We start from the raw sequence: 13,884 nt of genomic DNA on the forward strand, positions 1-13,884 counted from the left end.
TCTGATGATACCTTGACCGCAGATTTATCTTAGAGAAGTATTTGGCCCCTCTAAGCTCGTCCATCAACTCATCAATCCGCGGAATGGGATACCTGTTCTTCAACGTCTTCTTGTTGAGGGCCTTGTAATCAATACACATGCGAAGAGTCTTGTCCTTCTTCTTCACCAACACAACCGAAGAAGCAAATGGACTAGAACTCGGTCTGATGTGAACCAATGCCAACAACTCCTGGATGGCTCTCTCGATCTCATCCTTATATGCCTTAGGATGCCTATAGGGGGTGGTGATGACCGCCTGCACACCAGGCTCCAACTCTATAGTGTGCTCAAATCTTCTGTCAGGTGGTTGCCCTGGTGGTATATCTCCAAAATTTACCGGACATTTATCCAGTATTGCTTGTATGCCCGGATGTGGTGGTGTGGTCTTTCCCCCAGCCTTTGAAACCCTTAGCTCTACTGCCCATGCTATGTCTCCATGCCTCAAATCGACCTCCATTCGATGAGCTGAAACTGTCTGAGGGGAGTATGAATGCATGCCCCTAAGAACCACTGGCTTGCCATCTGGCCCAGTAAACTCCATCACCAACTGTTTCCAATCGATGGTAACCCGACCAAGGGAATACAACCATTGGACACCCATCACCACATTGGTGATCGGTACATCCAACACGAAAAAGTGGTCTGTCATCGAATAGTTCCCCATGGTCACTGTCAAAGCGAGAACATATCGAGTGCACTGCGTAGTCTTGTCCCCTGGTATTAGGACTAAAAACCCCTCAAACTCTGTAGTGGTGATGCCCCTCCTCTGGACCATCTGAGCATCAATAAAATTGTGGGTGGCCCCATTATCTACCAAGACTGAGACACACTGCCCCTGCACTGTACCTCTGATCCTCAAAGTCAAGAATTTGGGAATCCCGCACAAAGAAGCTAGGACTCCCCCTGCTGGTGCGAAGGATGCTCCTCCCTGAGGTGGTGGTGGTGGTCCTTTCCCTGCTGGCTCCTCGCTATCTCCGCCACCAAACTCCAACTCCTCATCATCCTCTTGATCATTGTCTGAGAAGACCTTGATGTAATGGGCCTTGCCTGCTGTGCACCAATGACCAGGTGCCTAAGGCTCACGACATGTAAAGAATAGCTTCTTCCTCCTGAGGTCTCTCCTGGTTTCATCATCCAACTGACCACGCCCGTGGGTTGCTCTCTATGTTGTGGGTGCTCTAGTGTCACTTCCCTTCTAAGGGTAGGGAGTGTGTGTAGGAAATGGAGCTCGAGCCTTGGGGATGCCCCCCTGCAAATCCCGAGTGCAAGATACTGCCTCGAGAAGAATTGATGGTTTGCGAGACTTCACCAGTCCTCGCAATGGCTCTATCAATCCCTCCACAAATGTGTATACTCTCCTCGCATCTGACGAATCGGGCACCATGACTGAGACCCTCAAAAATTCCGAGATATAATGCTCCGAATGCCCTGTCTGTCGAAGCTAGGTCAACTCTCTGAAGTGAGCCTTTGGATCCTTCCGATCAAAGTGCTCCATTACTCTCCGTGTGAAGTTCTCGTAGGAGGCCACGCTGGAATGCCCTAGAGTGGACAAACCTTGAAACCACCAATCGCGTGCCTCCCCCTCCAGGTGCAATGTGGCCATCTTGATGGCTTCTACTTCTGTCATTCGATTCAGCTGGAAGTATGTATCCATTTTCTCCACCCAAGCACATGCTGTGCTCTTGGAAGTGCCATCATATGTAGGGAAATGCATTTTCCCAATAGAACGATATAGCTCATAGTTTTGAGTACCATAAAATTTTCCCTTCTCGTTCTGCTTGAGCTTGCAAAAGTCTCTGAAAGTTAGAGCCTCTCTGAAGTCTACCCCCATGGACTGCCACTCCCGGAAATGCTCCCCCATCAACGATGGATCCTCACCTCCACTAGTCTCTCCCTGCACCAAAGGTATAAAAGAAGGTAAAGTAGGTCAAGTTGGCTCACTCGAGGATGGCCGTTGTGCAGTGGGAGAAAGATGATCGAACTGTTGAGAGGCCCCAAAAGTCTCTCCAGCTATAAACTCTCGGTGAGTGCTTCGCTCCCGGTTTTTCATTTTGATCTCGTCTAGCATCTCCTTCCGCCCCTTTGCTAAATCACTCAAAGCCTTCACGAGGCTATTGAAAGCCATCTCTTCCTTGCCCTTGGGCTCACCCATATCTTCTGCTACTGCGGTATTCCCATGATCCTCTGTGTCTGGAGTAATCTCCAATTGCCTTTCGCTGTTGCGGTACCTCTGCCTTCTGTAAGTGATATTTTGCCAGTGTTCTTCAGCCATAGAAAATTTTCCCACGACTGAGCCAAAATCTAAGCTCTGGTACCACTGTAATGTTCCAAACTTAAACAAACAGTGATATACAAAATTCAATTCGATTTATGCACAAAAAATTAATCGATCAACAAATATTCAATACACAACAGAAATGAGAACCAACTGAGCAATTTTATTTATTAATGGAGCAATGTACAATAGTGTGGAAAGAGCACCTGGGCTTGCTTTAAGGGCAAGCTAGATAGAACCCAGGGGTCGACAATAATCCCAAATGCTAGAAAGCAACTGGTTCTCTAAAGCTCTGCGCTGTCTCCTAGTTACAACAACTGCTGGCTAGAAAGGAGCTGCAAGAAACCTGGCCTCCAGTGCTTAGAAAATGATGAAACTTCAGCCACAAGCTCCTTGGCCAAAACCCACTAAAACCTAGAAAGGGTTTGGCCTGAAACCAATCACCCAATTAGACCTCCTCTATGGCCTACGCCCTCCAAACAGCTCCAACAATACGGCCTGCAAGAAATGGCGACAAAGTCTTCCTCCAAGCTCTGGAAAGGGATCAAACTTCACACCGAGTAGCTCCTCCAACCTCCACAACAAAGCTCAGCCTCAAGGGTTGATACTCTACCCACCAAATGATCTCCCCAAACACTGTCTCTACACTAGCCCACTAGTGTGAAAGTCACACTGCCAACCCTGAAGCTCAATCAGCTCCCAAACTCCCCCAAAGGCTAATCCTCCTTAGCCTCTCCTCCAAAAACTCTCACAACAAAACTCCACTGCTCAGCTCCACAAACAACTTGGCCTCCTCTCTCACTGCGTCCTCCAGAAATACGCACTACTTGGAAGGAAATGCTACTGTTGGAAATCACAATGTGAATCTCCTCCTGAAGAAATGAAGGAAACCTTCCTAGGGTGGCACTCGAAGTCCCTGAAGAAAGGGTGAGCTCTTCGCTTGAAGAACTCGTGCTAAACAGTGAGTGACTCAGCTAAGCAGCTCGAGCAACCAAGAGAAATCGATATACACTCATGAATGCATAAAAAGAGGAGAGCTGCCCTCCTTATATAGTTTTCGTGGGGGAATTTTCCCTACATTTCGTCCTCCATCATGGGCCCCACTTAACCAACACCATGCAAAAGTTATCTCTCCTCCATGCATATCGAACTAGGGAGTGTGTAATTCCCTAGTGAGGGTGGCCGCCATGTGTAACTTAACTTCAAAACAAAACATCTTCTCCTAGTCTAATCTCCTAATAGCATCGAATGGGGTCCACTAACTCCAAAATTGGCCCAATAATGCAAAATTAAATCTTGTCCCAAAATTATTTAGGAAGGGACATGGCATCCTCATGAATCCGCGCAATCTCGGAAATATTACCCCGGAAGATATGACGAGGGAATGCAAGAGAAATCCTCGAGATTTAATCTCTGGGATGATGTGGCAGGGAGAGGCCTGCGTAATGCATGGAAGGGTAAGAAAAAGAAAAAGGTGTCACCCATGTAATATATTATAGATGCGAACCATTGATAAAGGGTTGTAACCTAGTATGAGCAGGTCGAAAATTGTCACTTGGTGATGATATGGATATGATTTTGATAGCCATATGGGCGCCATGTGGCATATTTGATGATGTGGCACTATATGATATGCCAATCTTTAACCGATGATATCTGTTGATCCGGGAGTTGGAGTGGGGCAAATTCTATATCATTTGAAAGGTCTCAATGAGACAAACACAATGATATTATCTGTTTTATGTTTCGAGGAAGTTGAAAAAGGTCAAAAAGTTTAGACCCCATTTCCATAACTGGACTTTGGAGGTTGGGTCAACAGAGTCACTGCCTCCTTCTACCCTTAGTAGGGGCTAGGAACAGTAGGGTTATGTTACAAGTTCTTAAAGTAAAAGCGACATTCTCCTTTATCTTTTATTTTCATCCTTTTACTTAAATTTTTAACATTGCCATGAAATGACTCGGGATGTTTGAGAGTGGTTCCTACCTCATTGGATTTCATATGTACAGAGTAGAATTTTAGATCTCACTCAAAATCCAGCAGACTTAACAGTTTTTTAGGATTGGGGGGATTGCAATGTTTCCATTGGATTTTGTCATGTATGAGGGTATGGAACTAGTATTTAATCAAGAGCACCAAGCTAGACGAGTCTTATACGAGTCGTGCAAAACTGATCTGCACTTAATTATTGTTTTATGTTTTTGCTTGAATGTGTATTGTAGTTTTCTGTGCACATATAATTATGTTGATATGATGTTTTAATATCAATGTCGATATAGTTGAGATTAGAGCATTGATGTTGATTAACAAATAGTATCCAAACATGTGAATAGCTAACTGGAGAAGAGACTAATTACTGAAAGAGGATGAGGTGGAAAAGGATAAGAGATATCAATTAAGATAATTAAGAGATGCTAAAGAAATTGGATACGTGCTCATGAGAAGTTAGATTTTCAATGACAGCACTGACTAGGGAACGGGAGCCATCACTGAAGATGATAGTCTAGTTACTGCTTGAGCAGAACACAAAAGGAGGGGACATATGTTAGCCCCAAAATGATCACTGTATCATACTGTCTTGTAGTCTTCTTTTGTCTTGAAGTGAATTACACATTTGGTTTATGATATTGTTATTATATGGTGATGTATGAAATAACTTTATTAGTAGGTCAGGAACTATGTGATAGGGTAATCATTATGAATGCGCCATTAGGATGTCCTAATTGGTTTCCTTAACAGTTGTGTTATGTGGACCTCTGTACATAATGAGGACTTCCATATTTCAATTTATTTATCATCACTTGTGAGGTAACATCATTGCATGCTGTTCATTACCTCAATGTTTGTTGATTGCATGTACATTGTATATATACATAAGGCTATGAATTGAGTAAGAGTTTCAATGACTATCACTAAGGCTCTTGTGAATGATGTTGTGTCTGTTCTTCTTTCCCTTGTTTCTTTAAGACATGGGTGCAGATATTGATTCTTGATTAACTGTGTCTGACTGTCATTTTCAAATCAAACTTGTAACCTCATGTGGATTAACTCAGCACTTATTTAATAAATTGATTGAATGAGTTATATCCCTTTCAACTGTTCATATTAGCTTATCGCTCATAGGTTCATCCATTTAGAGTTAGGTTTTCCTGCAGCTCACTTTCCTAATGACAGTTGCTTGCTTTTGTTTATGGCTTGGTAATCCAAATAATGGAACTGTGATAATTTGAGCTCACCAAAGCAACAAATGCTTGGGTTTTGAGGCTTAACAATGCAATAGATCCCAGGATTATCAAGGCAGTAAAGCTCCATTGACATCCGCCAATTGAATTAGGGTCTATGTAGTATTGTAGGTTTAACTGAAATAAACATGGATCTAAACTATTGTAGCTGGTTGTAAGTTGCACCTCCTAAATTCTGTTCTATGTTTCAGCTTTCACAACATTCTAGTTTCGTTTCATTTCCTAGCTTCTGGAAGATATAATTTAATTGATAATGTTCTTTGAAAAGAATAACCTGACCATTTAGCAATTCAAATGTCACGATGTTTTGTTGGATTGCATTATCTTGCTTGCAGGTTGTGTTCAGAGGGCATTTCAGTTGTCCTTTACATGTTCGTTTATTCCCATTGTCAAAATTTACTGCTGATAGGTTAAAATTTCTTGACAGCTAACAAAATACATGATATCTTCTTAAAGCTTGACGGAAGCATACTTGCAAAATTCTCAGGTTGTTGATGAAACTGATAGGCTGCTTAGAGAAGCGTATCAGTACTGGCTGCCTAATGTACTCAGTACAGCACAGTCAAATCACTGCAAAAATCGTGGATCAACATGGAGCTCAGTTTCTGCTAGGCTGGGCCCCATAACAACATTTAGAAGAGAGTAAGAACTTACTGATTTGATTGATGCTGTTCATAATAACTTTTTCTTTTACATTCAGGACGTATTTTGATGACTTTTATTCTAGTTTTGGACATTGGTTGTGTACCTTCTTTATTGTAGTGCTCTTGATAGAGGTTTCAAAGCTAAAACAGATCCAAGAGTTATGAAGATGATTTTATCTGCTACACTGACTAGAGATCCTAGCAAACTCTCTCAACTTGCTCTCCATCAGCCCTTGTTCTTGGCTTTAACTGGAGCAGAAAAACGTTACAAGCTTCCTGAGCAACTGAAAATTTACACATTGGTAAGGTATATTTCCTTTCAAACTATGTGCATTGTAATTTCCAAAGCCAGAATCCTCTACCAAAATTAACTATGTGGAAACTGTAAATTGATGAAACAATTTCAACTCTGGATCTTAATCCTTTACTATTTACTATTTAGTAATAGTATTACCTGAAACTAATTATTATTTTTTATTCATTGTTAGATTATGGCAGAACTGTAAGTCTGTATGTGAAGGTTGAACTACTAATGCACAGGTTTTTGTATTGAGTAATATTAACTGCCACAGAATTTCATTACCGATTCCCTGTTTTATGGCAGATTTGTGAGTCAAACTTGAAGCCACTGTATTTAGTGGCACTGTTGCAGCTTTTGAAAGGGGAGCAGACCATTGTTTTCACATCTTCTGTTGTTTCTACCCATAGGTTATGTACCTTATTGAACTGTTTCGAAGGGCTGGCCTTAAGGATAATTGAGTATTCAAGCTTACAACATCAATCTTCACGAAGGTAAAGCTATTTGTTAGTAAGACATGAGTATATGTTGTCATGGGCAATATTCTTTGTAAGCATGATTTAATAGTCTTGTTGGTTTACATGACTGGGAACTCATCAATCTTTCCATAACACATAATATGATCTAAATGGACAAAGTGGGATGTGAGTTTTTTGATTAATGAATGTGAAATTTTATGTCCAAAAGCAAATGATAATTGAGATCTTTCAATATTGATAAGTTCTGCTGAATTAGGTTGCTATTATAATTTCAAGCAGCACACTATGAACCTGGTGATGATCCGATTTATTGGATGGATGCAGTAAAGCGTTGGATGCATTTAGGGCAGGAGATGTTGAAGTGCTAGTTGCTTCTGATGCAATGACCCGTGGGATGGATGTGGAAGGTGTGATGAATGTTGTCAACTATGACATGCCTTCATATGCAAAGACATACGTTCACCGTGCTGGTCGTACTGCCCGGGCAGGGCGGTCAGGAAGCTGTTTCACCTTATTGCGAAGAGAGGAGGTAGAACACATATCTATTGAATTCATGCAGTTGTTTTGCTCTAATGTTTGTCAATGTACATTTTTTGAGTATCAATTTTTCAATTTATATATTTGTTTGTAATGGTTTAATGTATTTTTACTATTTTACTAAAATATTCTGTTTTATTGTTTATTAATGTTTTTTAATTTAGTAAATTTTATCATATTTATAAGCTTTGATATGTTTTTTGTCATGACAATGGTTATTTGTACTTCGAAACGCTTCTCTGTAGCTTAACCCAGACAGCGTTCAGTACAACATATTTCAAAAATAGAAGTTCTGATCTTGGCAGAGATGGTGTCCCATTCTCTGAGATTTGTAGACAAAAATGGTATAGTTCTTCTGCCCCAGAAGTGGCAGGAATTATGTCTAACAAACTGTCCTAATAGACAAATATATTGGTAAAACATTAATCAACTATAGAGAATTCTAAAACCGCATTGCTGTGGTTATAATTGACTCAACTTTGGTCTCAATACCAGGGTCATCCATTGGTTCTTCTGCATATCCAGCACAGGGTGATCCAGGCATAATCATTTCTTGTACAGGGCCCAGGGGATGTAATGTTCCCAAGGGATTAATTGGCCCAAGGGATGAAGTAGCCTATTGATACCTATAGGCTATAATCCTCGATAAAGGGGAAAACCCCAAAATACCCAATGTTTGGGTAAGTTTGGGGCAGCTGGGGCAAAAATGCCCAAAGTTGGGGTTTGATGTGAATCTCACTCAACTAATTAAGGAGAAAAATCCCCTCAAGGAAATCTATAAATACAAGAGGGTTGGATTCATTTGGATCATGATTGGATTGGATCATTTTGTCTCTGTTCTTCTTTGAGCCTGAGGCTCTGAGGGTTTAAGACCCCTTTCTCTTGGACTAGTTTTGGTGGAGGTGATCCCACCCTACCTAGTCTCCTTTCTTCTAATTTCGGTGTTGAAAGATTCCACCCTAATTAGTTTTATTTCCTCTTTCTACTTTGTTCTGGCATAGGGTTTCTATACAAGGAGCAACGAAATATTTTTCTGGACAAAGTCTGTGGCAAGACATCTAAATCACCTTGAGATTGGACTAACTGGTGCTGAGGCTAAATCGTGGTCAGAGCGTGTCTTGTTGAGGATCAAATCATTAAACTATCATTCTGATGCAGACAAAATACCAACTGAAGCCAACCGAGTATATTCTGATGTTGAATGGAACCCTTAAACAGACCCTGAGGCCGAACTATGGAACAAATTCAATTGGTGACCATCCGAAATAGACTGAGAGTGATAGAAGGCCTTCCAAACCAGTCCAAAACTCTCTTGAAGTCAAATGTCAGATCTCTGAAGGCTAATTTGTAGGACGGAGTCAATGCTAGTTTTCTGTGGCAGGTTGAGATTGCACAGGATATCTGGACCCCCCACTGAGTTGATACAGAGGTCAGGAGTAGACCGAGTCTCCTGAAGCATAAACAGGAACAATCTTGAGGAGTTTACGTGTGTTCAAGAGTGGACCAGATTCACCTTCCTTACCACGCAATTTTTTGAGGCAACACACATTTTATTTCTGAGTTGTAGTTATAATGTGGACAACACTGTAGCAGGACAAGGGCTTGAACTGAGGCAGTCTGGACGTGTTTTACAGTGGTCACAATACTAAATTGTGTGAAGCAGACATCGATATTCCCTTGAGGATTATCTATCGAACTGGCGAGATTTTTCCTGAGGCATATAGTAGTTCGAGGCAGAATTTGGACCAAAATTCTAGTTGTTTTCATAATCACATTGTGGGGCGGATCCTAAAAATAGATTATTCATTCTCTCGGCCCCAAATTTTTAGGTCCAACAACCCTCGCCTGAATCAGGGATTCATCCTTAGGTTTTTTCTTCTAGTCAGAATTCATAGGAAAACTTCAGTTGCATAATCACTAGAGATAGGGTAATTTGTTTACTGTATTGGAGACTATTGTTGAACTTGTGGATTGGGTGAATTATCATACTATGTGAAATATGTTGTGGTGTTGAATGAAGCAATGCTATTATTGGTGAAGTATTATTGATTAAACCTGGACCATACTAATTTGTGGATTTGTTGAATGATAGCATTACATTATTAAAATTACTTGCATTATCAAGAAGCCAATACTGATTATTTGAAGTCTATATTATTTGTATTGAATTTAATTTTTGTACAAGAAGAAGAGTAATTTTTTTTAAAACCTAAGTGCCCCTAAGCAACTATAGGGCTAAATTACCCTAGAATATTACAGTGGTATCAGAACTGGCTCTCCTGCCAGCATGGAGGGTCTTTGAAGGTGGGACAATTGGAATCATTTTTTGGCAAGGAGTATGCAGAGTCTCGGAGGAAGATGAAAGAGCAGCAAGCAGAAACTATAAAAAAATTGCAATACTGGAACATAATGGCTCTTATAGAATTAGAAAGGTTGGACAGAAAAGCTACAACACCTAAGGAAAATGAAGAGGATCAATCCCTTGAACCTTGTGATAAGAGAACACAACATAAATCAAGGTGTAATGATCATAAACAGGAATGTAAGTGATATACAAAGCATGCAAACAATCCAACAATCAGAGAAACAAATATATATTAAGCACCCAAGGAAACACTGGAAGTAGAGAATCGCTGAGGCATTTTATTACTTCTTCAGGAGCAAATACAATAGTAAAATAGAATGGTGCACATGGGCTTGTCTCAATGGACAAGCATGACAAAACCCAAGTGAAAAAGTGCTGAACTGAAGGCTGTTACAATTGCTGCACCAAACTGAAGTGCGCTGACCTAGAAAACTGCTCTGTCTACTGACTTCGAAGGGCTGGAATCACTGCTTCCCATGCTCAGAAAATTATGAGATTTCAGCTCCTTGCTCCTTGGCTTAAACCCAGAAAAATTCGCGAAAGAATTGGCCAAATGTTGACTTCGGAATTTTGGCCCAAATTCCCCTTAGCTCCTCTAGTTGCTGGTTGAGTTAGGACCCCTGTTTGACCCCTTAGATCTGCCCAGAAAATTCTATAAAATTAGGAATGTGATCCTTGCTCAAACCAAGAAAAACCCAGAAAGGGTTTATCTTGTTTCCAACCTTCAAAAATTGACGCTTCACAGCTTGGCCCTCCTCCAATTTCGAATTTTGTTGCTGTGACTGACCCTGTCAATCTCTGCTCTCCCAACTCCATGAATCCTCCTCAAATGGCCCTCCAAGTGATCTCCTACTTCTCCCGGCCAGCTCCAACTCTACAATTTCTTCCTCCAACTCCCACGTGAGCCTAGCGATGGCTCTCTGTGCAAGCCCAGGTAACTGTAAATCAGATTGCTTTGATGCTGGCTCTGCTGGCTCCAAAAGAAAGGTTGGGCCTTTGCTGCTCTCCCAATCCTCTAACTCTCTCGGAAAATGTTTGATCACTGATAGCTCCAAACTCCCCCTGCGTATTCTCTAGCTAGCCAGAAATACCCACTCTCTGTTGTCGCTGAGTGGTAGTGTTGTAACACTCCCGGAACTCCTGAAATACTTATGGAGCTGCCTCTCTAGAGCAGGAACGGATGGTCCCCCGAAGTAGAGGTTGAATCTCCCGCTTGAGAGATTCATGGCTAAACAACTAGTTGACTCAGCTAAACAGTAGAGCGAATAGTCAAGTAATTTTGATTGCAAGGTGTAAGAATGAATCCAAAATGAGAGCTGCTCCCTCCTTATAACTCCTTGGACCTCCCTAGCCTCATGTGGGCTCTTCCATCCACCTATTCCACTTTCCCTCCAAGTTATTCGGATGGGCCAATTCGAACTCCCATGTGGGTGGTCCCCACATTCCACTAGCAACCAAATAAAGTCGAATTGCCTCCTAAGTCCCTAAGTTGAAAATGATGGGTTCTCTTCCTTAGCCAAAATCGTGCAAAATTGTGTAGCAGCACCTTGTTACAAATGTATTTAAGAAGGGACATGACAGTCCTCCCCTCCCAAATTTTGCTTGCCCTTAAGCAACCTCAAAGATGGGTGCTCCAAAATGTGCTCACCCTCCTAGGTGGCACCCTCATCTGACAAGCTCCTCCAATGCAGCAAAAAAAAGTTGCTTGTCCTCAAGCAATGCCTGAGCAAGCAACCTCTCTAACTGTTGCTCCCCACTATCACTGCAAAATGTGCCAGGATCTCAGATGTGCCACTAGATCGTGCTTGACCTCTTCACTATCCTGATATGGAAGAATCCTTCAATACCAGGATCCCAGGCAATCCTATCCAACATGAAGCTCCTCTCACTCCGCTCAGTATCTTGCCCGGTGAAAGTACTAGAAGTCCCCTGCTCCATCAATGACTCGCTTAAAGCCCAATGGATGATTTGTATGATCTCCCCCTGTAGTAGTCAGCGCATCCCTAAAGGTTATTGAGTTGTGAAGAGATGTGATGCCCCAATTCCCTGCTAGTCCCAGAGTGGTGCCACCATGCTGACGTTGCGTTAGTCTGACTATGTCGTACTCCCCATCGTGCGCAGTCAGTATCCTCCTCTCCTAGAACTCGATGGTGGAATACTGAAAGTGGCAAGACACATCATGCCTGGGCATCTCCATGGCACCCAGGCCAATCCATCCAAATCTAACTCTGAACTTGTGCAACAACAGAGAATGTCTGCTTCCCCATATGATGAAACCCTCTGTGAACCCCCATGTGTCGAGCGAACTATATCACTCTCTACCACGACCCCGCTCATCACGAGTGATCTATCGATCAATTGAATCCTTGCATCCCATAACCAGACCTGTTGCGACATAGCCTTCTCAATTGATGGAATCCCTCTCGCCCTCGTTTCTAGTTCCTGCATGTGATCACTATATAGGCTCCATATATCGTGGGCTAATCTGATGCATGCTACTCTGCCATGTGCCTGCCACTGTGTAGTACCAATGATCGCTGGAAGCCATGTGTGCCAAAGAGCTACCCCCTGAATGCAACCAAAAGATGGGTATCTGATTCTCATAATTGATTCAGGGTATGTGGATCCCTCCTGATCCTACCAACCATCTCCCCTGGGTTTGCCATCCGCCCTCTCAATAATGTGCCAATATAAGGTCTGGAGCCCGGACACATACTGGGAAACTACCTCAGTCGTAACTGCTATCCTCTGCTCATGCTCGGTCCCGACATGCCCTGAGAAAAGAGTGACAGAAGTCTCCCTCGAGACTAGATCCCTAGATGTAGGCTCGGTGATGAACGATATGCCACCCCTGCAGATGATCACCTCATCGCCCAACCTGTGGCTGTCAACTGACGCACCAACCAATGCCACTGTTGAAAAGTCTCCCCCCTAATGCGCTGAGTGTCGCCCAAATACCTCGGTTGAGCTCCTTGTCCTCCGCTGCTCATGCCTAGAGTGCAAAAAGTTGACAACAAAATTGACTGCGCCCGTGAGGGATGTAGAAGAGGGTCATGCGTGTGAGTCCCCACGGATACCATCAAGTATCGCTCGTCTGTGTCCTCGTCAATCCTAGGTGAACTAAGCCCAAAGGTATGCCCGGTGTTTCTGTCCAAGTGTCTCCCTAGAGGCAACACTCCAAGACCTCGTTATGCAGCACTATACACCCCTGCATACCACTGATCATCCCAGTACTCTGGGACATGACACTGTACACTGCAGCCTACCCTTGTACACCGATGGATATCCTCGACTACATCTATGCCATCCTGTACTGGCCTGGGTCCTGCATGTGTCACTAGACCTGTCACTCCCCACATGTACTCAATGCGATGTGAGGCACTCCCACTCCACAACGCAGTCCAACATACTATGACACACCACTCTGCATCTCCATGCTCCTCTGCAAGCCCCTGCTCCTCGCTCCATAGCCCCACACACGACTGGATGTTATGGCCTAACGTTGGGTCTGTATGCATTAGACTACGTCCCTCTACGTAACATTGGACTCTATGACATAACTCTATGTAGTCCTGTGTACCACTGACCACTTTCATACCACCTTGTAACATACAATATTCTGCATGGGCCAAAATATCCACCTCTGCTAGTATGCCCTCCAAGATGTGGGCTACATCCCCCCATCTGCTTTGAAAGACCTGAGTGACACGACTCCCCACATGCTAATGGAAATGACACTGATGTGCCTATCCTCAATAGTCGCTGCATCCCATATGCTAGTAAGAGAGCACTCTCTCCATACAATGCTTTGTCTGATAGCCTGTCGATGCCACCTCCTCCTATCAGCTCGTGCCAGAGTAAGCTAGTCACACTGTGACTCCACGCATCGTCAATATGCCAAGACAACTCATGAAATCTGTTTTCTCGCCTGTCAAACCATCCTGTCACTAGTGTTGAATGGGGATTTGATGGAGATCTGAAAATGTGGGTTCGCTCAAGCATCAAAT

At 42.9% G+C, this 13,884-nt stretch overlaps 1 protein-coding gene across 2 annotated transcripts in view; it reads left to right on the forward strand.

Annotated features, from left to right (window-relative positions):
* The window catches only part of RH1 (RNA helicase 1), a 367,146-nt gene that overhangs the window by 251,462 nt on the left and 101,800 nt on the right, over positions 1-13,884 (forward strand). Inside the window, exons 6-9 of one of the 2 annotated variants that reach the window (XM_089404445.1) lie at positions 6,042-6,196; positions 6,317-6,500; positions 6,803-6,990; positions 7,300-7,504. In XM_089404445.1, the coding sequence (XP_089260571.1) occupies positions 6,042-6,196; positions 6,317-6,500; positions 6,803-6,990; positions 7,300-7,504 (732 nt within the window). The remainder of the gene's footprint in view (positions 1-6,041; positions 6,197-6,316; positions 6,501-6,802; positions 6,991-7,299; positions 7,505-13,884) is intronic. The other variant, XM_089404446.1, reaches the window with a different exon arrangement.

This window comes from Pinus tabuliformis, chromosome 2_2 (genome assembly GCF_031772625.1).
Source record: "Pinus tabuliformis cultivar Carrire ecotype Pingquan chromosome 2_2, CPIR1, whole genome shotgun sequence".
Taxonomy (NCBI): Eukaryota; Viridiplantae; Streptophyta; class Pinopsida; order Pinales; family Pinaceae; genus Pinus; species Pinus tabuliformis.